Source organism: Myotis daubentonii, chromosome 12 (genome assembly GCF_963259705.1).
Source record: "Myotis daubentonii chromosome 12, mMyoDau2.1, whole genome shotgun sequence".
Classification (NCBI taxonomy): Eukaryota; Metazoa; Chordata; class Mammalia; order Chiroptera; family Vespertilionidae; genus Myotis; species Myotis daubentonii.
The window spans coordinates 78,659,754-78,682,684 of NC_081851.1; the positions used below are offsets into that span (position 1 = coordinate 78,659,754).

At 54.1% G+C, this 22,931-nt stretch overlaps 1 protein-coding gene across 11 annotated transcripts in view; it reads left to right on the forward strand.

Moving 5' to 3' along the window:
- The first annotated feature begins 236 nt into the window (after positions 1-236).
- Positions 237-22,931, forward strand: part of KIDINS220 (kinase D interacting substrate 220) — a 61,689-nt gene continuing 38,994 nt past the window's right edge. For 8 of the 11 annotated variants that reach the window (XR_009448046.1, XM_059660593.1, XM_059660595.1 and 5 more), the window contains exons 1-15: positions 237-354; positions 5,900-6,042; positions 8,048-8,146; positions 9,389-9,487; positions 10,882-10,980; positions 11,791-11,892; positions 13,472-13,570; positions 14,319-14,516; positions 14,752-14,850; positions 15,960-16,058; positions 17,004-17,102; positions 17,771-17,948; positions 19,892-20,056; positions 21,084-21,263; positions 22,190-22,355. Coding sequence is in view for 10 of the 11 variants with exons in the window: in XM_059660593.1 (XP_059516576.1) it covers positions 5,935-6,042; positions 8,048-8,146; positions 9,389-9,487; positions 10,882-10,980; positions 11,791-11,892; positions 13,472-13,570; positions 14,319-14,516; positions 14,752-14,850; positions 15,960-16,058; positions 17,004-17,102; positions 17,771-17,948; positions 19,892-20,056; positions 21,084-21,263; positions 22,190-22,355 (1,790 nt within the window). In the remaining variant the exon portion in view is untranslated. The remainder of the gene's footprint in view (positions 355-5,899; positions 6,043-8,047; positions 8,147-9,388; positions 9,488-10,881; positions 10,981-11,790; positions 11,893-13,471; positions 13,571-14,318; positions 14,517-14,751; positions 14,851-15,959; positions 16,059-17,003; positions 17,103-17,770; positions 17,949-19,891; positions 20,057-21,083; positions 21,264-22,189; positions 22,356-22,931) is intronic. The other 3 variants (XM_059660594.1, XM_059660601.1, XM_059660603.1) reach the window with 1 other exon arrangement.

The following is a 22,931-nucleotide window of genomic DNA, read 5'->3' on the forward strand; positions in this document are numbered from 1 at the left end:
ATCCCTCTCCCTTCCCCTCTGTAAAAAAAATCAATAAAATATATATTTTTAAAAAGCATTAAAATAATAATAAAGTAACCACAGCAAGAAGACAGGCATCCACAGCGGGGAGCATATCGCCCGCGGCACAAGGACACGCCCAGGCCGCGCTGGCTCCCGCCCCGCCCGCCGCCTCCACCTCGGACTCGCCCCGCCCCGGGGGCGTGGCCACCGGCAGCCCCGCCCCTCCCGCCCACCGTCACGTGACCTGTCAGTTGTGGAGACGCAGGAAAATGGCCGCCGGGCGTGAGGTGGGCGCCGCGTTCTCTCCGCGTCCCGGCTGCTGACCCGGAGCTGCTGGGCGGCGGCGAGGCGGTCAGTGAGGCGGCGGCCTCGGGGGCGGGCGGGGCGGGCGCGGCCGGGAGCCGGGGGTCGGGCCCGCGAGTCCGCGCGGCTGCAGCGCCGGCCGGTCTGGGACTGGCGGTCTCAGGCGCGTCTCTCCGGGGCCGACGGGCGCCTCGGGGCGGGGCGGGGGGGTTGAGCCGGTGCCTTTTCGGGGCCTCCGGGGCCGGGCTCCCCGCTTCGCGTGGGTTCGTGGGGCTGCGAGCGGGGACGCCGGTGGGGCGGAGGCGGGAGGGATGGGGGAAGGGGGGAGAGGGAGGGGGAGGCGGAACGGGAGGGGGTGAGGGGGAGAGATGGGGCTGGGGGGAGGGGAGGTGGGGGAGGGGAGTGCTGGGGCGGAGGCGGGAGGGGAGTGGGAGGAGCGGGAGAGATGGGGCTGGGGGGGAGGGGTGGGGACGGGGAGGAGGGATGGAGTTGGGGGGAGGGGTGGGGTTGAGGGGGACGGGGTGGGGCTGGGGGGGAGGGGGCCAAACTGTGCAGGAGCCGCAGGCACAGCACCTCCGCCGCCGACTTGGACGCGGGCGCGACTTATTCTAGAGACGAGGTCGAGGTCGAGGTCGTGGCCGGTGCTCCCGCGGGTTTCTCCTGCGGCCGGTGGGTCGCGGGGACTCAGATGCTGAAACCGTCGCCCTCCCGGGGCCCTGCAGCCCCCCCTGCGGCCGCCAGGGGCGCTGGCTCCGGGCTGCTCCCCGGCCCCGATCCCCGGGTGTGGCCGGGCCTCGCCCCTCGGGCCGCGGGCCGGGCGCCCTGTGTCCGCGCTCGCACCTCCACGTCGGGGCGGGGCGCCCGGCTCTGTGGTCCAAGCGCCGCCGGGCCAGGCGAGCCGGGAGCAGCGCCGGGCCGGTGTGTCCTTTGTTCTCCCGTCACCGGCGCGGGCGGTCATCTGAGCTGGGCATTTGGTCCAGAACAAAAGGCAGGAGTCCCTTCTCTCATAGAAGGACATCCCGGGGGAGAGGCCATGGGCCGCGGTGACCGCAAATGACGGGGCTGGAAAGGGCGGGGAGCGGAGCCCCGGGCCTGTGTGTTGGGCACAGTGTCAACCCCTTTCACCTGACTGTGCAGTTATTTAATGACGCTGAGCCCTGGACAGCGGCGAGAATCCAGCCCCAGGCGGCCCAGCGGGAAGGGGTGAGGTCAGGGGGGCCGGACCAGGCGGGGGGGGGGGGGGGTCTGTGCTCTGTGCCCCGCGAAGAGGCTTTTGAAGGAGAGCGTCGAGGTGCAGCTTGGCCAGGGCTCCTGCTTGTCTGTGTTCAGATGGCGTTTCCAAGTGGCTTGTTTTTGTCCCATCGTCGTGGTCAGAGCGACCTCCTCTGATGCTGGTTCCCCGGCCGTTCCCGACTGTCTGTCTGTCCGTCCGTCCATTGGGGCCGCTTTTCTCCTCCTCGGACCCTGGTGGTGGGCATCGTGCCAGATGTGAAGTGGCTCCTGCCTCGGGCGGTGTAGTCGAGGGGAGATGTGGGCGTGGGTGAGGAGGAGGGAGGGCGGGTGTGGTGTGAGCTTAGGTGTGCCCGGCATGGAGGCGGCCGGAGCAGGCACTGGCCCCGTGGTGTAGAGTGAGCGCGGTCACCGCAGGCTCGGGAGCAGGTGCGGGTGGAGCGGCCTGGGGGGCAGGGGCCTGCTGTCCAGCCTGTATTGGAGGCGGGCACCTAGGCGGAGGGGCGGTAAGCAAAGGCCTGGACAGAAGAAAGGGCGGGGCGGTGGCGTGGCTGGAGCTGGAGTGTGGACGTGTGTCTGTGTGGAGGGAGCAGGTTTGGGTGGAGGGGAGGGATGGGCTTGTGCCAGGAGAAGATGAGGTGGAGGGAGGTGAGACGGGCCAGATGGTGAAGGAGTGCGTGCCCCCCACCATCACCGAGACCCCAGCTCAGAGCCCTCGCTGCTCTGCACGGAGCGAGGCCTTTCCGGGAACTGTGGAGTCTGAAGGACGGAGGGAGAGGCACAGCTGGGAGACACTGTTGGGACGGGTGCCTAGGCCACAGCAGGTCCTTTCCCCGAAGCAGTGCCCACACGGTGTGACCTGCGGTGCCCTACCAGCCTGTGACTGTGCCTGTGACTGGAGTGGTTAGTCCTGGGCTGGCACCTGACTCCAGCTGAGTAGTCAGAGCCCTTTCCTGGGGCTTTTGGGTTTGGGAGCAAATCCACACCGTCTCTGGTTTTAGAGGCTATTGGCTTGGGGCCAGATGGCTGTTGGCAGCCATATTCCCATCTGTGTAGACGTTGGCCTGTAATGAAAGTAGGTTAAGCCAGTGGAGAATGAGAATTCTGCTGGCATTTGAGGTCCAGGCCCGCCTCTCCCACAGCGTGGTGATGGAATAAGCCAGTGCCCTGCGCGCTTCGTTTCGCTGAAGCCGGTTGAAGTGTGCGTCTTGCACTGTTAGGAGCCTTAACTCAGTGTAGATGGAAGACCCAGCACCAAGGCACCGAGAGTCCGGTCGGCTGATGTCGGCACGGGAGGTAAATTGGAGAGAAATGGCAGCTGCTGGTCCTGGAGAGCGGAGGCGCTGTGTGGAGTGGGTGCGAGGCCCCCGAAACCCGGGGTTCAAGGGAGGGGAGCACCCCTGGCCACGGCAGAGGAGGGGCAGCGGGCGCAGGGGTGACTTTGTGGGGTGGGGGGAGGGGGGGGAGGTGGAGGTGGTAAAAGGGAGGGGTAGGTAGAGCCAGACCCTGGATGCCTGACTGAGGTTAGATCCTGTAAGAAGTGGGAATAAATGAAGGTGCTGGGTGTTGGTGATGACTGTTAACAAAACCTCTTACTGGTTTCCAATTATAAAAGGACCACAATCTAGAAAATTAGGAATTAAAGGTTCTAAAGAAAATAAAAATTACATTGACGTCATTTCTGTATTTAAAAAATGTAATTTAAAAAAATGTAAATTTATATAGTTGAGATGCTGTGTAGATAGTTTTCTAGGTTATTTTTTTCTCCCAGTTAATACATCACAAGCATTTTTTCTGTCAGTACATAGTTTAGAACCGTTTGATGACTGTATATTTTTCCACTGTGTGGCTGTCGCATAATTTGTGGAATCCCCATCTCTAAGTTTTTTTGAACTCATGACTAAAATTGTGTTGTATTTAAAATCTTTCTCCGTGTTTCTTGTGTTTCTAGAATTGATTCTTAGAATAAAGTTACAGGATCAAATAACATAACCTTTTTTTTAAAAAAATATATTTTATTGATTTTTTTACAGAGAGGAAGGGAGAGAGATAGAGAGTCAGAAACATCGATGAGAGAGAAACATCCATCAGCTGCCTCATGCACATTTCCTACTGGGGATTTGCCCGCAACCCAGATACATGCCCTTGACTGGAATCGAACCTGGGACCTTTCAGTCCGCAGGCCGACGCTCTATCCACTGAGCCAAACTGGTTCCGGCCATAACCTTTTTTGATGATTATTTAAAAGTAAGGTATCATTCAGGTATACTTTACATATAATGTAATATAATTCACTTTTTAGTGTTAAGCTTTGAATTTTGGCAAAGCCATATAATTGTGTAATTACCACCACGGTGAGGATGTACGACAATCTACTCCCTGAATTCTCTTAGACCCACTGTAGTCATTGCCTTCCCCACCTTTAAGCCTGACGGCGTCTGGTCTGTTTTTGCCTGTCTCATGTTCCCTTCCTAGAATGTCACTAGATGGAATCATGCAGTCAGCAGTTTCTGTCTTCTGGCTCCAAAGATAGGCTTCCGTCCCACACGCACACCACCTTCACCCCACCCCCAGGCCCCCCAAAGTCTCAGCACATTGCAGGAGCAACTCAGCGCCCCAAATCCTTTCTTCAGCTCAAAAGTTCTAGTTCCCATCATCTAAACCAGGTGAGTGAGGCTCCAGGTCTGTCTGTCCCGTGGGCATGTCCACCTGTGAGCCTGTGAGCTCAGGAAAGAAGCCGTGCGCCGTGAGGGGCGGTGCAGGGCCAGGCGGGGAGCCAGGCGCAGGCACCGTCCAGGAGTGGGCTGGGAGAACAGACGTCGTGGCCAGGCCCGAACAATTTTATCCTCTTGGCAAAGCAAAGGTTTTAATTTAGGTGAACTCCGATTTATCAGTTGTTTTTTTTAAAAAAGCACCACGCTTTTAGTGTTATATCGAAAAACATCTTTGCTTAATCCAAAATAGTCTGTTTTCTTCTGGAAGTTTTGTGCTTTTGATGTGACATTTAGGGCAGCTTTGTGTTGGTGTGTGTTTGGGGCGCGGTATGAATGAGCTGAGGTCTGTTTAGTTGGGTGTCCAGTTGAATAAAACCAGGTTCCTTCTCTTTGGGACTGACGTTCTGGCTGTGGTGGGTGGGCAGTAAGCGCGCACGTGCCGTATCTGTGATGGTGGTCAGTGCCACGGAGAACAGAGGGTGGGACGGGGGGGGGGGGCGCTGTGGTAAGTGACATGGGCAGCCGGGCCTGGTGAGGTGACTGGGGCTGAGGGGCGGCCGTGGGGGCCTGGTTAGTGCAGAGGCCGTGAGGGGCGCAGTGCCGTCCGCTCAAGTGAGATGGGCGAGGCGTGGTAGGGGATGAGGTCAGAGTGGGCCTCCATGCCGCGTGGGCCGGAGGACACCTGCCAGTCCGCCTCGTTGCTTGGAGGGGCTGCTGGAGGGCGGGGAGCAAGGACAGCTGTCGTCTGACTCGGTGCTGCTCACGGTGGCTTGCAGGCAGCGGCTCCGCAGCAGCATGGCCGGGAACTGGAACCACCCAGGGGCCCCGCCCAGACCTGCGCAGCCTCTGAGCGAAGGGCCAGGCCTCTGCTTCACCAGGTCTCGGCGGTCCTGGCGCAGGCGATGGCTTCCTTCTGGAGCTCTGGGCAGCTTCGCTCTCCCGTCCCCTGGTGGCCTGTGGATAGGCCGTGGGAAGGCAGAATGGAAGCAGGAAGAGCCGGGGATGTGGGTGGAGGTGCTGGCAGCCCGGACAGGCGGGGTGTGGGGTGGTGAGGGGTAACCAGGGCGAATCTGATTGCTAGGCAGAGCCCAGGGGGTTGCTCAGAGATGGGCTGCAGAGTGAGAGGGCGAGGTGAGTCGTAGGGAGGCTTTGGCCTTAGAAGGAGGAGCTGGAGCTGCCTTTACCGAGGCGGGAAGACAGCGGGGAGCAAGGGAGCACTCTCTTTCATGGGGAAGATGGGGGTGGGAGTTGGATGAGTTAGGTGGAGGGGAGTGTGAGCCTGGGAAAGACAGGAGCGGGCATTTCGCCTGCTGAGCCGGGGCGCTTTGCCTTCAGTCCTGCCCAGTGGAGGTGATCGGTACAAGCTAAGGGGCGCTGTTTTTCTAATCACAAACCCTGTATATTTTATTTATTTATTTTATTTTTTATTAATATCAGGAAGGAAGAGAGAGATGGAGACATCAATGATGAGAGAGAATCTTGGATCCGCTGCCTCCTGCACGGCCCCCACTGGGGATCGAGCCCGAAACCCGTGCCTGTGTCTCTGACCGGAATCAAACCTGGGACTCTTTAGTCTGCAGGTCGACGCTCTATCCACTGAGCCAAACCAGCTAGGGCAACCCTGTGTATTTTATCTCTGCTTTCCGCAGGTGTTGGGATAAAGGTAACCGCAGCCTCCGCAAACATGTCGGTTCTGATATCACAGAGTGTGATCAATTATGTGGAGGAGGAAAACATCCCGGCCCTGAAGGCGCTTCTGGAGAAATGCAAAGACGTGGACGAGAGAAACGAGGTGAGACTGGGCGGCACTGCTCCTCACAAGGATGCGTGGTGCCCCGTGTGCAGGCAGCGTGTGTGGTGCCCTGTGTGCAGGCAGCGTGTGTGATGCCCCGTGTGCAGGCAGCGTGTGTGGTGCCCTGCGTGCAGGCAGCGTGTGTGATGCTCCGCATGCAGGCAGCGTGTGTGATGCTCCGTGTGCAGGCAGTGTGTGTGATGCCCCGTGTGCAGTGCCCTGCGTGCAGGCAGCGTGTGTGATGCTCCGTGTGCAGGCAGCGTGTGTGATGCCCCGTGTGCAGGCAGCGTGTGTGATGCCCCGTGTGCAGGCAGCGTGTGTGGTGCCCCGTGTGCAGGCAGCGTGTGTGATGCCCCGTGTGCAGGCAGCGTGTGTGGTGCCCCGTGTGCAGGCAGCGTGTGTGATGCCCCGTGTGCAGGCAGCGTGTGTGGTGCCCCGTGTGCAGGCAGCGTGTGTGGTGCCCCGTGTGCAGGCAGCGTGTGTGGTGCCCCGTGTGCAGGCAGCGTGTGTGATGCCCCGTGTGCAGGCAGCGTGTGTGGTGCCCCGTGTGCAGGCAGCGTGTGTGATGCCCCGTGTGCAGGCAGCGTGTGTGATGCCCCGTGTGCAGGCAGCGTGTGTGATGCCCCGTGTGCAGGCAGCGTGTGTGGTGCCCCGTGTGCAGGCAGCGTGTGTGGTGCCCCGTGTGCAGGCAGCGTGTGTGATGCCCCGTGTGCAGGCAGCGTGTGTGATGCCCCGTGTGCAGGCAGCGTGTGTGATGCCCCGTGTGCAGGCAGCGTGTGTGGTGCCCCGTGTGCAGGCAGCGTGTGTGATGCCCCGTGTGCAGGCAGCGTGTGTGATGCCCCGTGTGCAGGCAGCGTGTGTGATGCCCCGTGTGCAGGCAGCGTGTGTGATGCCCCGTGTGCAGGCAGCGTGTGTGATGCTCTGTGTGCAGGCAGTGTACACGGGTCGAGGCGAGTGAGTAAGAAAGTATCACACCCTCGGTGATACTGACTTAAAATAAGGACAATTTCTTGTAGTTAATGTACTTCCAATTCCATATTTTGGAATGCATTTGAACTTACATAAATGATTGTGTATTGAATTTAGATTTATGATTGCCTTTTTTGCAGATGGAATAATCAATATTCAGGAAGTTTGTTTACTAAAATCTAACGTGCTTCTAGGACGCTTCAGAGAGCTTCTATAAATAGATTAGCCAAACAAAATTAGGACTTCGAAATATTTTCTTTAATGGAGACCCCGTTACCTTTCTGAGGTGTCCATGCCACACACCTTGGGATTTTAAAGACCCTGTATGTTTAAGAGAGAGTTAAATAGTCATGTGTTCTGTTTGATAAGACAGGGAAGTATACATTTACCATCTCATTACAATAGATATTTCTAGTCAACAGGAGACTGGGGATATAAATACAATGTTGATCTTATTTTATCATGAACAGCTGCAACAGTTTATGGGCTAATAGATTTTTTGAATGAATTTTTAATGGCAAAGCATGTACAGGTTTTATAAAACATAATAAAAATAATAATTTTGTTCCTTAAAACTGTATTTTTCATGTAGTATAATTTTTTTGCCAGTGGATAAGCTCATAAGACGTTAGTTTAGTTTTCACATATACATGTATGTGTATATGTGCGAACCTTTCTCCCTTTAGTCCTGATAGTACATGTATCATAATGTAACTGTGTTATAGAGAGAATTTGGTTCCCATTGGTACCTAAGGTGGTTGTTACATTGTGCTGATGACTTTCAGAGCCTGATGCTAATGGTATTGATAGATTTTGAACGAAATTGCAGTGCTGATAACAGGTTAGTCATGCTGTGGTAAAAGAAGGTTTTGTTCTCTCTTTGACTTTCACATTGTTAGTAAATTGAAAACTTAAGACTTCAAAGGTGTTTCTAAATTCAAGAAACCCAGTAAGCCGTCTCGCTGTGAAAAAGAGAGCGTGGTGCTAACGGCATCTCGGTCAAGCCCAGCGCTGACCGTGTCCTTTCTGTCCCCAGTGCGGCCAGACCCCGCTGATGATCGCCGCCGAGCAGGGCAGCCTGGAGATCGTGAAGGAGCTGATCAAGAATGGAGCCAACTGCAACCTGGAGGACTTGGTAGCTCCTGAGAGGAGGCGCTCATGGCTTCGCCTTCTTTTCCTTAACTTGGCTGTTTGGTTGATGAAATGATTCTAAACGAATGGGCGGCCAGTTATACTACCAGTTACATATCAGCTTTGCCTAGTAATATGCTAAGTTAATTTCTAAAAAGGGAGAGACGTTTTTACTTTGAATGGAAGGTCTCAGCTCTTCATGTTGTTGTATGTAGATGGCACTGTGAATAGGGAGCACACACATGAAATTAAATGCCTGCCTAGAAAATACCCATGTGCGAGCCATGTTACCAGTTACACCGCCTAATGCTGTCTGTTGTCATCAGTGTCATTACATGGTCACAGCCAGGAAGATGCAGTGCCTCTGACTCCACTTCTAAGCGGTAGATCACTGTTCCCGGAGGCGCTCATTTCTCTTGCTGTTTCCCAGGAATTATTTTTTAGGGTTACTTACACACCTACATCTGTTTTTTTTCATTTTATTTTATATTTTTATTGATTTCAGAGAAGAAGGGAGAGGGAGAGAGAGAGAGAAACATCAATGATGAGAGAGAATCATGGATTGGCTGCCTCCTGCACGCCCCACAGTGGGGATCGAGCCTACAACCTGAGCATGTGCCCTTGACCGGAATCAAACCCAGAACCTTTCAGTCCGCAGGCTGACGCTCTATCCACTGAGGCAAACTGGCTGGGGTTACATCTGTGTGTTGTTTTTTTTAATTGATTATTTTCAATTGTTGATTTTTATTGAGTGGTCATTTGAATTAAATTACACTCATGAATAAAAGTTAGGATAGGATACTTGTAGCCTTTACTTAAGAAAATAAAGGAGAATAAGTGATTTCTTTATCACATCGTTTCTAAACTCATCATGGGATCGCTTTAGTTTGCCCGCCTGTGAGTGTGTGCTTAAGTCTCATTACGGTCTTTAATTTCATTTAGCACGGTGGCTGCTAGCACAGGATTAGCTCTGAGGTTTTGCTAGTCATCTTCTCTCCTTTTTAGAAAGCCTGGGGTGTGGTTAGAAGTCTGGGGAAAAGACTGACCAAGCAGTTGTGGAAGCACTTCTGCGCATGGTAGTAATGCAGGCAGACAGACCCATCCCCCGGCCGACGCTAGAGTCGAGTGGTAACTGGCAGTCTGGCGTGGTCCTTCAGCAGCACAGTCACATTCCTTCAGGCCGCTTTCCCTCATTGTGAATGTTATTTCTGGTTTTGAAACAGTAACATAGTGTCTTGTGTTCAAGGATAACTGGACAGCGCTGATATCGGCCTCCAAAGAAGGGCACCTGCACGTGGTGGAGGAGCTGCTGAAGTGCGGGGGGAACCTGGAGCACCGCGACATGGTACGGGCGCTGCTCCCCCTCGGCGGGACTGTTACGGGTGGCAGGCCCGGGGGCTTGGGCGAGGTGACACACGCTGCTTTGAGGGTGCCATTAATGACCCTCAGGATGTGTAAGCCCAGGCGGCATGATATCTGCCTCTTTCAGAATACCCTTAGTCGTCCTCTCTAGTTTATTTTAGAGTTTAAAATTCTGAAATATTGTTAAAAGTACTCACCACCACTTAGTATGTCAGTGTTTTAGAACTTATGAGAGAATGTTTCCTTTAAGAGGAATTTTAAGAGGGACATAGTTTCAGTTGTTTAGTCATCATTTTCAGATTAACATTTATAAACGTATTTTTAACACGTGATTGTGTTCAGACATGCCATCTATACATGATAAGCTTAACAAGATATGATTCTTAATTATCTTGGCTCTTGTTTGCTCTTGGCATCTGCTTAAAGCATAAAGGTTAAGAAAGGGATCGTTTTTGGTTTATTTATTCTGCAAAATTTTTATTCTTTTGGAAAGTTCATTTTAACAAGGGAAGAAAGAAAGGAGGTGATCTGCCCTGATCTATGAAACAGGCATTACTGGCTGCTGATGCCTCGGGTGTGGGTGGTCTGAGTTGTTAAGAATCTGCAGCCTCCCACCATCTTGCACTTCTGCTGGCTGTTCCTTGTTCCGGGAGCAGCCCTGTGGGCCGAGGGTGGCTCGGGAATGAGACCGAAGGCGGGCCTGGCCCCGCTCCCTCAGCAGTGAAGCCGTCAGGCCGTTCTGAACCCCTGTCTGCAAGGGAGTCAGGAAGTGTAAGCACACATCGCGAATGTGCAGGGTTTAGTACGATTTGTAACAAATGATTTCCTAAGCCCTGTAGGTTCTCCATACTTCTCATTCCCCCCAAGTAATTATCACACCTTACATGTACAGGGTCTTTGTGTAAAGCCCCACAAATCGGGGAAACAGGACTGTGTCTCCCTTAGTGTTGGGATGGACTGGCGGTGGGAGTGGCCGCTGCCTGTGAGGAAGGCGTGGTCCGGGGACTTGGGTGAGGAGAGGCTCCCTGCAGGGGGAGTCCCCCGGGTCTGATGTCGGGAAGTCCGGTGAGGGTTCTTCTTGAGCACCTCCAGTGGTTGCCCACCCGCAGCGCTCGCTGACGGCGGTCGGTTCCAGTCTCTTCACTTGGCAGATTCAGACACAGTTTTCTCAAGATAAGATTTTATCTCATAGAGTCTGGCATAGAGTGACGTTATATAAATTAAAGTGGGGCGTGATATTAAAACAATTCTGGGCAGGCATTTTACAGATTAAGTATTGGTGTATGTAAGACTTGACCTGACTGAATGTCCAGCTCTATAACTCCTGGCCTTTTTGTGCATGGAGACAACCCACAATTTCATCCCGCCCCTTTTCAGGGAGGATGGACAGCTCTGATGTGGGCCTGTTACAAAGGCCGCACTGACGTGGTCGAGTTGCTGCTCTCGCATGGAGCCAATCCCAACGTCACTGGTCTGGTAAGCGTGCGCCCAAGCCCACCTGCAGGCTCAGTGGCCAGTTCTCGGGGGAGGACCGCGGCTGAGGGCACTAAGATCAGAATGAAGAGGGGGACACAGCGCAGGAGCACTCATTCTCAGGCTCAGCTTGCTTCTCAATTCGTATCAACAAAAGGTGACTCCTAGAGCTTCCCTGTCAGTTACAACCGTCTACATGTCAGAAGGAGTCTGAAACCCTGAGTCCTCTGGCCGGTGTTCTGTGGGCCTGTATCTCAATCTAAATTCTTTTTTTAAAAGAAAAGAGACATTTTTCTGTGTCTTACAGATGGCGATATATTCGTTACTACTTTGTGCGAGACTTGATCTCAGATTGCAGATTAAGAAACTTTTATTGATGGTATATCATTTAATGTACACTTTAACTATCTCACAGTTGTGCCCACTACTACACCTCAATAAGGTTGAAACAAAGAACTTTTATTCCAGTTCATGGAAGGGTCATGGAAGAAAAGTTTCACACGCCTGCTGTCAGTCCTGCCTGTTGGCCTGATAACCCGATTAAATGAGCTGAAACTAAAATAAATGCGGCCAGGGGATGTATTTAAGGTGGAGTGTATCTCAGCTGCCAATTAGGCTAGGGTGCTGTGTTTTTAAAGTGGAGAAGGGTCTGTAATTTGATATTAAAAATATTACTTCGTATTATTCCATTCATTACTTTTCTTAGCAAGCCTGTGCTGTAGCATCTGCCTAAAGGCTTTTCTTTCCTCTCTCCCTGCCTCCCTCCCTCCCTCCCCTCTCTGTCCACCACCTGCCTGCCTGCCTGCGCGCCAGCAGTACAGTGTCTACCCCATCATCTGGGCAGCAGGCAGAGGCCACGCAGACATAGTGCAGCTGCTGCTGCAGAATGGCGCCAAGGTCAACTGCTCCGACAAGGTAGGTCAGCAGGCCCCTCGGGCTCCCGTCCACGTGCTGTCACTCAGTGTCAGTGACAAGTTTTCACACCGTCTCCTGGGGCTGCGCGGACGCGGGAGGAGGTCACTGCCTACGTTTCTAGGTGAAACAAGGGAAATGGGCCCGTAGTGCGCGCGGAGCGGTGAGGTTTCCTATGAGAGGGCCCGGCTTTGAGAGAAAGCGGGGAGACTTGCTGAGGCGGGCCGAGTACCCCCTTCAGGGACGTGGCCACATGTCAGGGACCCTCCCAATGAGAGTTCCCTGCTGAGGAGGGTGAGGGCCTGGCTGGCGGGAGGGTGGTCTGGAGCATGTGGCCTGGGATAGTTTGCTCTGGAAGGAGAGAGTGCTCAGAGGAGGAGCTCAGTTACAGCGTCTCTGAAGATGTCGAAGATTGTTCATTTGTAGACTTAGGAAGGCGTCTGAGCCAGAAAAAAAACGTTATCCACAAAGGAGAAGCTAGGAGGAATTTAATTCTGGGCGAATAGAGATGTAAGAGTGAGCTGGGGAAGGGCCTCCGGTATTCCTTCTCCCGCCCCTAAGCTTGCTCCACGGGGTGGCCTGGACCACTGCCCTCTCTGCAGGCTCCTCCCACCGCGGGCTGGTGCCCAGGCTGCCCTCAGAGGCCCTGCCCCCGGGGAGAGCCGGGCTGCAGCTTGTAGCTGTGGTTCCTGTGGCCACCAGCCACATAGCTGCTAGATCACATCAACTAAAAGAAGATGAAATAGTCACACTGGCCCCAGCTCAGGCGCCCAGGAGCCGGAGGTGCCTGGCGCTGCGGTGCTGTGCAGAACGATAGCATTTCCACGGCCCAGCATCCCCGGGACGCCGTCGGCAGAGGCTCATGCGCCTGTGGGCTTCTCGAGCTCACAGTCCCTGTGGCAGCCCTGGCTCTGGCCGCCGCGCCCCCCAAGACAGAGCACGGCTGGTTCTGCACGAGTTGTGTCTGATGCCTTTTGCCTCGAATTCCAGCAGGAGGTGCTGTTGAGTGCCATCTGAGGCTGCAGCTCACCTGCCAGGGCAGAGCTGAGGCGGGGTGTGGGTCAGAGCACGGACTGAGCCAGGCTGTGGGTTCAGGGTCCAACTCCACCTCCTAATCACTAGCTTTGTGACTTTGAGCCCATCACTGCTTCTCAGGGAAGATGCGACATGGCCACGTGTCCTCCCTCGTGTGCTAGGAGTCCATGGGTTACAGGTGAAGTCGTTAGAACCGTGGTTGGCACTTGATGTTGCCGTTTTCCCCTGTAGTCACATGCCGCACTTTAACTTGTGCTTCACAAGATGTGGGAGCAGTGGGGCTTGTGGAAAATCAGAGTGTGGGACTTCATGATGGGAAATTCGTCACTGATGATAAAAGATAAAGTTGGTTAAAAGGTATTTCATGCAGCGGCTAGTCACCTAACCTGGAGAAATAAAAGGGGGAAATGTGATTTAGCGACAATTAAAATCATGAGGTGTAGGCAGTAATCTCAGAATACTCAGTATGATGTTTATCCACGTTGTGGCGAGCGCGGGCTCCTTTCGCGCCAGCTGATACGACGGTAAATGTGTGCTGCTTCCACAGTACGGAACCACCCCTCTGGTGTGGGCGGCGCGAAAGGGTCACCTGGACTGTGTGAGGCACCTCCTGGCCATGGGCGCCGACGTGGACCAAGAAGGCGCCGTACGTACCGTCCCTGTGCTCTCCGCGGTAACAGGCGTGCTTGTGGCTTTGAGGATGTTCTGCTGTCGGCACCTGGAGAGGCCGCCTGCGGCTCTCAGTGACACTGGGAGACAGGCGTCCTCTTTCTGTGACGCCGACAGTGTTACATGGCAAGTGTCATGTGCATCAGGCTCTGCTCTTAAGGATCCATGGCCAATGCACATGAAGTGTGTGCTAGGTGATTCATTGTTATGAACTAGATGTGCAGTTTTTTTAAGAACCTCTAAAATAAGAGTTTTTGAAAATGGGTTTCTATATCACTGTAAAAAAGAAGAATATACTTTTAGTGAAGTATTCTGTAGTTATTAAGTCATTGTTTTCAGTTTCCCCCGTAGATTTTGTTATAAACAATTCTTCGTTTGAAGTCTGAAAGGCCTTACTTTGGATGGTTGAGTTTAGAATGTGTTTGATTTGAATCACCCGACCCACTGTTTTATACTCATTCCCTGTGTGAGGGGGTTGCCCACTGTCGGATCATCACTGAAAGAACTGAAGGTGACAGGGTCCTGTGGACTCGGGGGGATGGATGGATTTTCAAAAATAGAAAACACGCCTCCTGGCACTTGTGTGTTTTTGGTTATTTATGTTGACGCTTTATTGTCAGAAACAACTGTGATAGGCCACCTGCTTGGAAACATCATTGTATTATGATGGCATAAATCATATTTTCTAGAATGTGGTAATTTCTTGGGCTGGTTTCTGTGCTTAGAATTCAATGACTGCACTTATCGTGGCTGTAAAAGGAGGCTACACACAGTCAGTAAAAGAAATCTTGAAGAGGAATCCAAATGTGAACTTGACAGACAAGGATGGCAACACAGCGCTGATGATTGCGTCCAAGGAGGGGCACACGGAGATCGTGCAGGACCTGCTGGACGCCGGCACCTACGTGAACATCCCCGACAGGGTAGGTGCCTGTTGGTCTCCTAGTGACGTGGGTGGGAGATGACCTCGTGTCCCGCCGCCTCCCTGGTTCTGCCTGCACGCGGGCCTTCTCTCGGGGGTTGTCCGTTCCTCAAAGTCCTCCCTTCAGGGAGAGGCCTCTTGCCGCGGGATTGCCAGGAAAAGCGGTTGCATTACACGCACTGACCTGCCGCAGAGCGAGCTCGTCCGCTGCTCACGCCCCTGTGGTCTGTCTGCAGAGCGGGGACACCGTGCTGATCGGCGCCGTCAGAGGCGGCCACGTGGAAATCGTCCGCGCGCTGCTCCAGAAGTACGCGGACATCGACATTCGAGGGCAGGTACGTGGCTGCGGTGGTTGGCTCGGGGTCTGATGGGCTGGCAGGTTGGCAGATCACAGTGGCGTCTGCCAGCGGTAAGCCCTGATATGCTTCACAATGCCTCTCACGTCCATGGCGCTGTTAGGGAATTCCTGTGTGGATGCCAGGTTAGCTTTAGAGAGAAGTGAGTTACAGTAGCTCGGGGTTTGAGTGCGCCCCTGTCACTGATGGAGAAGTACACTCAGTCCTGCAGTGAGCAGCCGAGAGCGCTGAGGCTGGCGTTGCTGAGTGTGCTGTGCAGATGGCATGTCTTCACCTCCTGTACGTTTCCCTCTGTCTGTCTGCTCCACCCCTTCCCGCCGCTGCATGGCCCCTCTCCTTCCCCCGTCCGCCTGCCTCTCCTGGGCACTGGTAGCGCCTGTGGGCTTTGCCAAGGCAGCCTTCGCCCAAAGGCTATTAATTTAGATAAAACATCCCTAAATTTGTGGGTTTATCCAATATTTCAGAGCTTTAGCTCATTTTGTTGGACACTCTGGTTTCCGCTCAGTTTTTGCTTTATTCACTTATCCATTTTTGAATCAAACTAGTAAATCTCTAGCTCCACTTCAAAGTCTATATTGACCTATTTTTGGGTTTTGAACTCGATCGGATTTTAAAGGATGTGATCTAGATTGACCTGTGGTGGCGGTGGGGCGGGGGCGGGGTTAAGAAAGCTAAACGTGGCGGAAGCAGTCGCCTGAGGCTTGTGTAGTGCACCCTCATGCAGCCCTCTGAAAAGACTGGACAGAGGGAACGCCAGGGGCCTTGTCCATCGGGGGAGCTCAGGTCCTGAGGACTTGGAGCCCAGCGCGTGGTCCCGAAGCCTGGTCACAGCACAGAAATGCACGTGACCTGTCGACCACGTGAGCTTGTTCTTTCTACGCCAAGTAATAGAAGCTCCCCAGGCTCCCTTCATAACAAACCCCACAAGTCGGTCTAGGGTGCGGCGAGGGTTCCCGGTGTTCCCGCCACGCAGCTGTGGGTGAGCCCTCCTGTTGCTGTCGGCAGGAGGTTCCTGAGGACCCTTAGTATGTGTAAGAGCGTGTTAAAGCATGCGTCCCACATGCAGCCATCGCTGTTTTTATTGACAGGACAATAAAACTGCTCTGTACTGGGCTGTTGAGAAAGGGAACGCGACCATGGTGAGAGACATCTTACAGTGCAACCCCGACACGGAAATATGCACAAAGGTAGGCCCACCCTCCGTCCCCTCACCAGCCAGTGCCAGTCCTGCGTGCTGGACACTAGATGACGCCGATGTTTCTAGTAATTTCCATGTGACATTGAGGGGCACTGTGTCCTTTCGGGAGCTGTGAGCTCACAGGGAAACAGAGCGTGTCATTTCTTACGTGAGTTAAGTGCGTTCAGAAAATGCAGCGTCTGCTATTGACCAGCCGTGGACGGGTCGCCCCCAGGATTCGCTCCTGCCCGCGTTGTGTGGGATGCAGACCCCTTTCCTTACAAAGACCCCGCGAGTGGGCGTTGGTGCCCAAGGCAGCCCTGCATCCGCCTTACTCAGACCCTGTGGACTGTCCACTGGATGTGACTTCAGCGACACATCAGCCCATGTGTAGTAGTTTTCCGTGGGGAAGATGTAGTGGGAATTTTTGAGTGAAATGGTGATAATTCTTCATGAATAACACAGTCGTGTGGAGTCACCCATGAGACAAGCCCATTTCATCTCCAAGGACGGGGACAGGCATCTTTCTAAGACAGTGATGCCAACCTCAGTGCACAGGGCAGGACGGTTCCCTGATCGTCTTTATTTTTAAAAAAACAACAACATATTTTTATTGATTTCAGGGAGGAAGGGAAAGTTGGGGCAATGTGGAGGCGCTGCCCGAGGTCACGGTGGAGCTGGGGGTGGCGGCCACAGTGTGGGCAGGGAGCTGCGGCCAGACACACCTGCTGGGGTCGTGGGCCACATCTCATGCTCGGTTGAGTGATAGCAAGTATTTTGATACAGAAGATTGGTTGTGAAAGGAAAAGCATGTTTTTACGGCTGTGTGTCCTGGAGAACATTGAACATAGACTGGTCCAGAGGCCGATGCCTGAATTCTTACAGATGTGTTCATGTGACCTTAGCATGTCAAAGGGAAGCTGTCAAGGTGACACACTTTCTTCTGTGCCCACAGGACGGCGAGACACCGCTGATAAAGGCGACCAAGATGCGGAACATCGAGGTGGTGGAGCTGCTGCTGGACAAAGGGGCGAAAGTGTCTGCCGTGGACAGGGTGAGCCGGGGCAGGCGGCGGGGAGGGGCCGGCAGCTGGCCTGCGCCCTGGCCTTCGGGGGCTGGTTGGGTGTGTGCAGGGAGGTCACCTGTTGGGACACCTGGGTGGGAGCCCCATGTCCTGCCAGCTTCCTGGTGTGGTCTCCAAAGGGGCCGGAGGAGGACGGCTCGGAGAAGATGGCATGGTGTCCCCTGGGGGAGGGGCCCCTGCACCTTGCCTGCTCCCCACTCTTCATGGTGGACGCGGCTGCAGCGGGCAGGTGTGGGGAGGAGGCGGGAGCAGGTGTGCAGCGGGTGTGCACTGGCTGAGGAAGACCCTGACATTGGACATAAATGTGGTGGGAGGGTGGCTACTCACCTGGGCGGGAGTGGTCCCTGGCGGGGGGGAGGGGGGGCTGGGGCGGCAGGAGGAGCTGCTGCTTTCCCTAGTGACTCGGGGGCGGAGGACAAGGGCCTCTTTCAGAGGCTGCGGGAGAAGCCAGTCCGGAGGGGGGCGAGGAAAGGACCAAGAGAAGACATTGCCGGGGGCGTGAGAGAGAAGTGCCCGTGACTTGGGTCTGGTGTCTGACACAGGAAGAGCTCAGATTTGCAGTCGTTTACAGCAGCGGGAGAGTATTCCCGTGTGCACCCCTGTGACGACACGCCGCCCCTCCCCTGCGCCTTCCGCAGAAAGGAGACACCCCTCTGCACATCGCCATCCGCGGGAGGAGCCGGAAGCTGGCGGAGCTGCTCCTGAGAAACCCCAAGGACGGCCGGCTGCTGTACCGGCCCAACAAGGCGGGCGAGACGCCCTACAACATCGACTGCAGCCACCAGAAGAGCATCTTGACTCAGATTTTCGGAGCCAGTGAGTACTGCGCCTGCTCCTCCCGGGAAACGAGGCGCAGCAGTTAGCGCCGCCACTTCACGGAGACGATAAAGGCGTCACTTTGCTGGGGACAGGTGCTCCTCCTGGCGCAGCTCTTCTGCACTGCGGGGCAGCTTTCTAATGCCGCGCGTTCAGGCTGATCAGTCAGCATGTGAGGCCGGAACATCTCGCCTCCTTTTCTAAAAATCTCCGCCACCGTTCCCCCAGGCGTACCTCGTGCTGCTAATCAAAACGCACAGTTTTCCGAGGGTGGCGCGAGCACCCACGCTTCCCTGCCTCGGCTGGTGGTGTGCCCACCCAGGTCTGCCTGCGCCATCCCCGCGGCTGCCTCTGTTTGTTAAAATTCTCTCTCCAAGGCCCGGGCCAGCCGCCACCTTCTCAGTGACACTTTACCTAAACACATACCAGTTTTGCCTCATTTAAATACTCGAGCATTTGTGTTTATATTTTCTTTGTTGTTGTTGTTAGTCCTCACTTGAGGCTATTTTATTGATTTTTAGAGAGAGTGGAAGGGAGGGAGACAGAGAGAGAGAAACATCGATGTGAGAGAGACACACCCATTGGTTGCCTCCTGCACGTGCCCTGACCAGGGCCAGGGATCGAGCCCGCAACCCGGGCATGTGCCCTGACCAGGAATCAAACCATGACCTCCTGGTTCATAGGTTGATGCTCAACCACTGAGCCACGCCCACCAGACTCCTCTAGTATTTTTATAGTTTTACTTTTTACATTTATTTATGTTTTAGAAATTTATTTTCGTTATACAAGGTATGAGGTATATGGAGCTATAATTCTGTTTTTTAAAATGGATGTCTAACTTCTTACCACCACTCACCAAATCACCAAATCATTCTTTCCCGCTGATTTGAAGTGTTTGTTAGTTCCTGGGTGAGTTCCATGTGTTTTAGCTGTAGCTTTATGGACACCTGCTTTTGGTGTCTTTAAATTGTTTCTTAGCTACTTTCACATGTCTTTGCTTTTCAGTTTTTAAAATCTCATGGATTTTGATTGGAATTGCCTTAAAGTGATAGATTGATTTGGGGAGAATTGATGTCTGTGAGTCATTGAGCCTTTCTGCCTGGAACCATCGAGTGTCTCTTTTCTCTGAGTCGGTGTGGTCTTCGGTAGTGCTGTGTCGCTTTCTGTGTGTACTGTCACACATCACATTGTGTCCGAATGCACCCTGCTCCGCATTCAGCATCGCAGATCAGAACGCGCCTCCATTGGCGGGTAGAAAGCATCATGCCGCAATTGGCAGCATTTTTCTCTCTCGGTTGTACATGGTCATGGTGCGTCCTACACTCAGTAGGTGTCTTGAGGTCTATGAAATGTGGTACTAACTTAAGAGGATCAGAACCTGCCGAAACCGGTTTGGCTCAGTGGATAGAGCATCGGCTTGCGGACTGAAGGGTCCCAGGTTCGATTCTGGTCAAGGGCATGTACCTGGGTTGTGGGCACATCCCCAGTAGGAGATGTGCAGGAGGCAGCTGATCGATGTTCCTCTCTCATCGATGTTTCTAGCTCTCTATCTCTTTCCCTTCCTCTCTGTAAAAAATCAATAAAATATATTAAAAAAAAAAAAAGAGGATCAGAACCTGTTTTACACATTTAAGTTTTTTCTAATTCAATAAACAATAGATACGAATGGATGTTTCCTTCTAGTGCAGCCGTGGGCAAACTACGGCCCGCGGGCCGGATCCGGCCCGTTTGAAATGAATAAAACTAAAAAAAAAAGACCGTAGCCTTTTATGTAATGATGTTTACTTTGAATTTATACTAGTTCACACAAACACTCCATGCATGCTTTTGTTCCGGCCTCCGGTCCAGTTTAAGAGCCCATTGTGGCCCTCGAGTCAAAAAGTTTGCCCACCCCTGATCTAGTGTCTCTCTCACATAAGGCCCTGGTGTGTTTATCATTACAGGACACTTGTCTCCCACGGAAACGGACGGCGACATGCTGGGCTACGACCTGTACAGCAGCGCCCTGGCGGACATCCTCAGCGAGCCGACCATGCAGCCGCCCATCTGCGTGGGGCTGTACGCGCAGTGGGGCAGTGGCAAGTCCTTCCTCCTCAAGAAGCTGGAGGGTCCGTACACAGCGAGGGTTTTGCTAGTGGTTTTAGTTTTTGCGAAGAAAAGAAAAACCGAGTTTTACTTGGGGATACATGTGGAGTTTGGTAGAAAGAATGAGTTATTTAAGCTCATTTGGGCTCAACACACCTTTGAGAACTGCGCTTCTCAGATGTGATTGGAAGGAGAGGTGAGGAGCAGTTTCAGAGAGGAGCGAATGGAGGCGTCACTAGTGAAGACACGTAGCAAAGTATGAGTGGTTTTCTGTTCACCTATGGCAACACCTTGTTGCTTGTATAATACAAACCACAAAAAACAACCATCAACACCACCTTGACGGAGGAAGTGCCTGACAGGGATTGGTGTACCTCCACAGGAAGCGGGGTGCCGGCTGGAGCCTGGGAGTGGGACTTTATGTTGATCCAAAGAAAACATTGGTTAAGTGGCTAAGTAGCAGCATTTTATCGAGGGCCTTAGTAAGTGCCCCATAATGTTTATATTCAACTAGAGGCCCGGTGCACAAAATTCATGCATGGGTGGGGTCCCTAGGCCTGGCCGGCGATCAGGGCCGATCAGGTTCCCTGCCTCCCCCCCTCCTCCGCCCATGTCCACCGCCACCCACTGCCGGTTCCCTGTCCCAGCCTGAGGCCTAGCCCCGGCTGGGCGATTGGAGCCTGCTGGCCGGTGGTAGGGGATGGGCTGATTAGGGGGAGGGACTGGGAAGTTGGCTGCCGGCCCTGAGGAGGGAGCTGGCCATCGGCCCCCCTGGGAAAGGGGCTGCATCTGCTGCCACCCACCCGCGGTGCCCCATCCCCGGGGGCCTGGCAGAGGGAGGGACCAGAGGGTTGGCCTGCAGGCTCCATTGGCAATTGGGGCCTGTGGGCCGGGGGCAGCTCTTGCACTGAGCATCTGCCCCCTGGTGGTCAGTGCGCGTCATAGTGACCAGTTGTTCTGCCTCACTGGTCGCTCAGGTTTTTGTATATATGGATGTGAAGTTAGGAGTTGGTTCTTGAAGCAGGAATACGCTCTCTGCTCCCTCCCCAGATGAAATGAAGACCTTCGCGGGGCAGCAGACCGAGCCCCTCTTCCAGTTCTCCTGGCTGGTCGTGTTCCTGACGCTGCTGCTCTGCGGGGGCCTGGGCCTGCTGGTCGCCTTCACGGTCGACCTGACCCTCGGAGTGGCCGTGTCGCTGAGCTGCCTGGCGCTCCTGTACATATTCTTCAGTAAGTCCTCGCTGCTGCTGTTCGCAGAGACGTGGAGACGTCAAGACTCTTGTTCCTAAAACATCGCCTGCACCTCTCTCCCAAGACCTTTAAGTGAATTTCATAAATCACTTAGAAAATGGGTCTTTTTGCTGCTTTGTAAATTGGCCTAGCCCAGTGGTTCTCAACCTTCTGGCCCTTTAAATACAGTTCCTCATGTGGTGACCCAACCATAAAATTATTTCCGTTGCTACTTCATCACTGTCATGTTGCTACTGTGATGAATCGTCATGTAAATCTCTGATATGCAGGATGGTCTGAGGCGACCCCTGTGAAAGGGTCATTCGACCCCCAAAGGGGTCGTGACCCACAGGTTGAGAACCGCTGGCCTAGAGGCCCATGCCCACAGCCTGGCAGGAGCAGCTTTGAAAACGAGAGTCTGCTTGTCAGTAGTGAAGCAGAACCCTAGTTCTGCACTCACCCACGTGTATCTTTGTTAGTGCTTTGTATTTAAATCTTGTTTTGAAAATAAGTTTTCCTAGTATCGCTGGCATGTTCTTGAGCGTTTTGATCATGGTTGTAATTTTTATATAAAAGCAAAGAAAAAATATAAAACCCATGTCCTTGGGGTGTCTGCAGTTGTAAGAAAGGAAACAGTGACAAACCCCACATTATTTGCTCTGGGATCTGAGCGAGCCATGCTTCTGTGGAAGGCATCGTCTTGCTTACGTCATGTTTCAGCTGTTAACGTTCCCTGCTCATGCCTCCTGTGTGTGGCGGAGGCTCGTGCATGGAGGAGCCGGGGGGTGGGGGTGGGGGAGGGGTGGCAGAAAGTGGCAGGACCAGGAAGAGCTGCGTGGGCCTGCCGCCGTCCTTGCTGTCTGGCTGCTGGGAGGAGGGGCTGCCTGACCCTGGGGGTGCGGCCATTATTTAACTCTGTGTTTCAGCCGTCATTTACTTTGGTGGCCGGAGGGAAGGAGAGAGCTGGAACTGGGCCTGGGTGCTGAGCACCAGGCTGGCCAGGCACATCGGGTACTTGCAGCTGCTCCTCAAGCTGATGTTTGTGAACCCGCCCGAGCTGCCCGAGCAGACCACGAAGGCTTTGCCCGTGAGGTGAGTCGGTCCCTGCGACGGTGACTTAACACGGCGAGGCCCAATCCAGTTTGTAATGCGCCATTGTCAGTGCCCGCTTCTGAAGCTTTTACAGGAGAAGTAAAACCAACAGCCGCCTGGTCAAGGGCACAGGGAAGCACTCCGTGTCCATCTCCTCCCGCACATCAGAGGTCAGAGAACCTGCCCGTGAAGAATCCGTTTCACTTGGATTTGCAGATTTTATCTGTGTGCCGGCCCCCTCCCCTGTGACACCGGCTGCCGTCCGTGTGACACTTGTGGACAGGGCGTGGCCCTGGGCTGGGTCCTGGCACCTCCTGTGCTGGCTGTGACTGGGCAGCTCGCTGTGCTCCGCTGCCCGTCCGCACCTGTGGGCACGTGCTGCCTGCCTGCCTGGCGTTATCAGTAATGCCACGTGGGAAACGTCTGGGGAGACATGCAGGAGGGTGAGGACAGGCGTGAGGGGGCACAGGTGCGAGGGGGCACAGGCACGGGGCGGGGCTGCGGGGGAAGCAGTGGAAACAGCTGAAGCAGGAGGAAGTCAGTGGAAATAGCACGAGAATTCCACATGCACTGAAA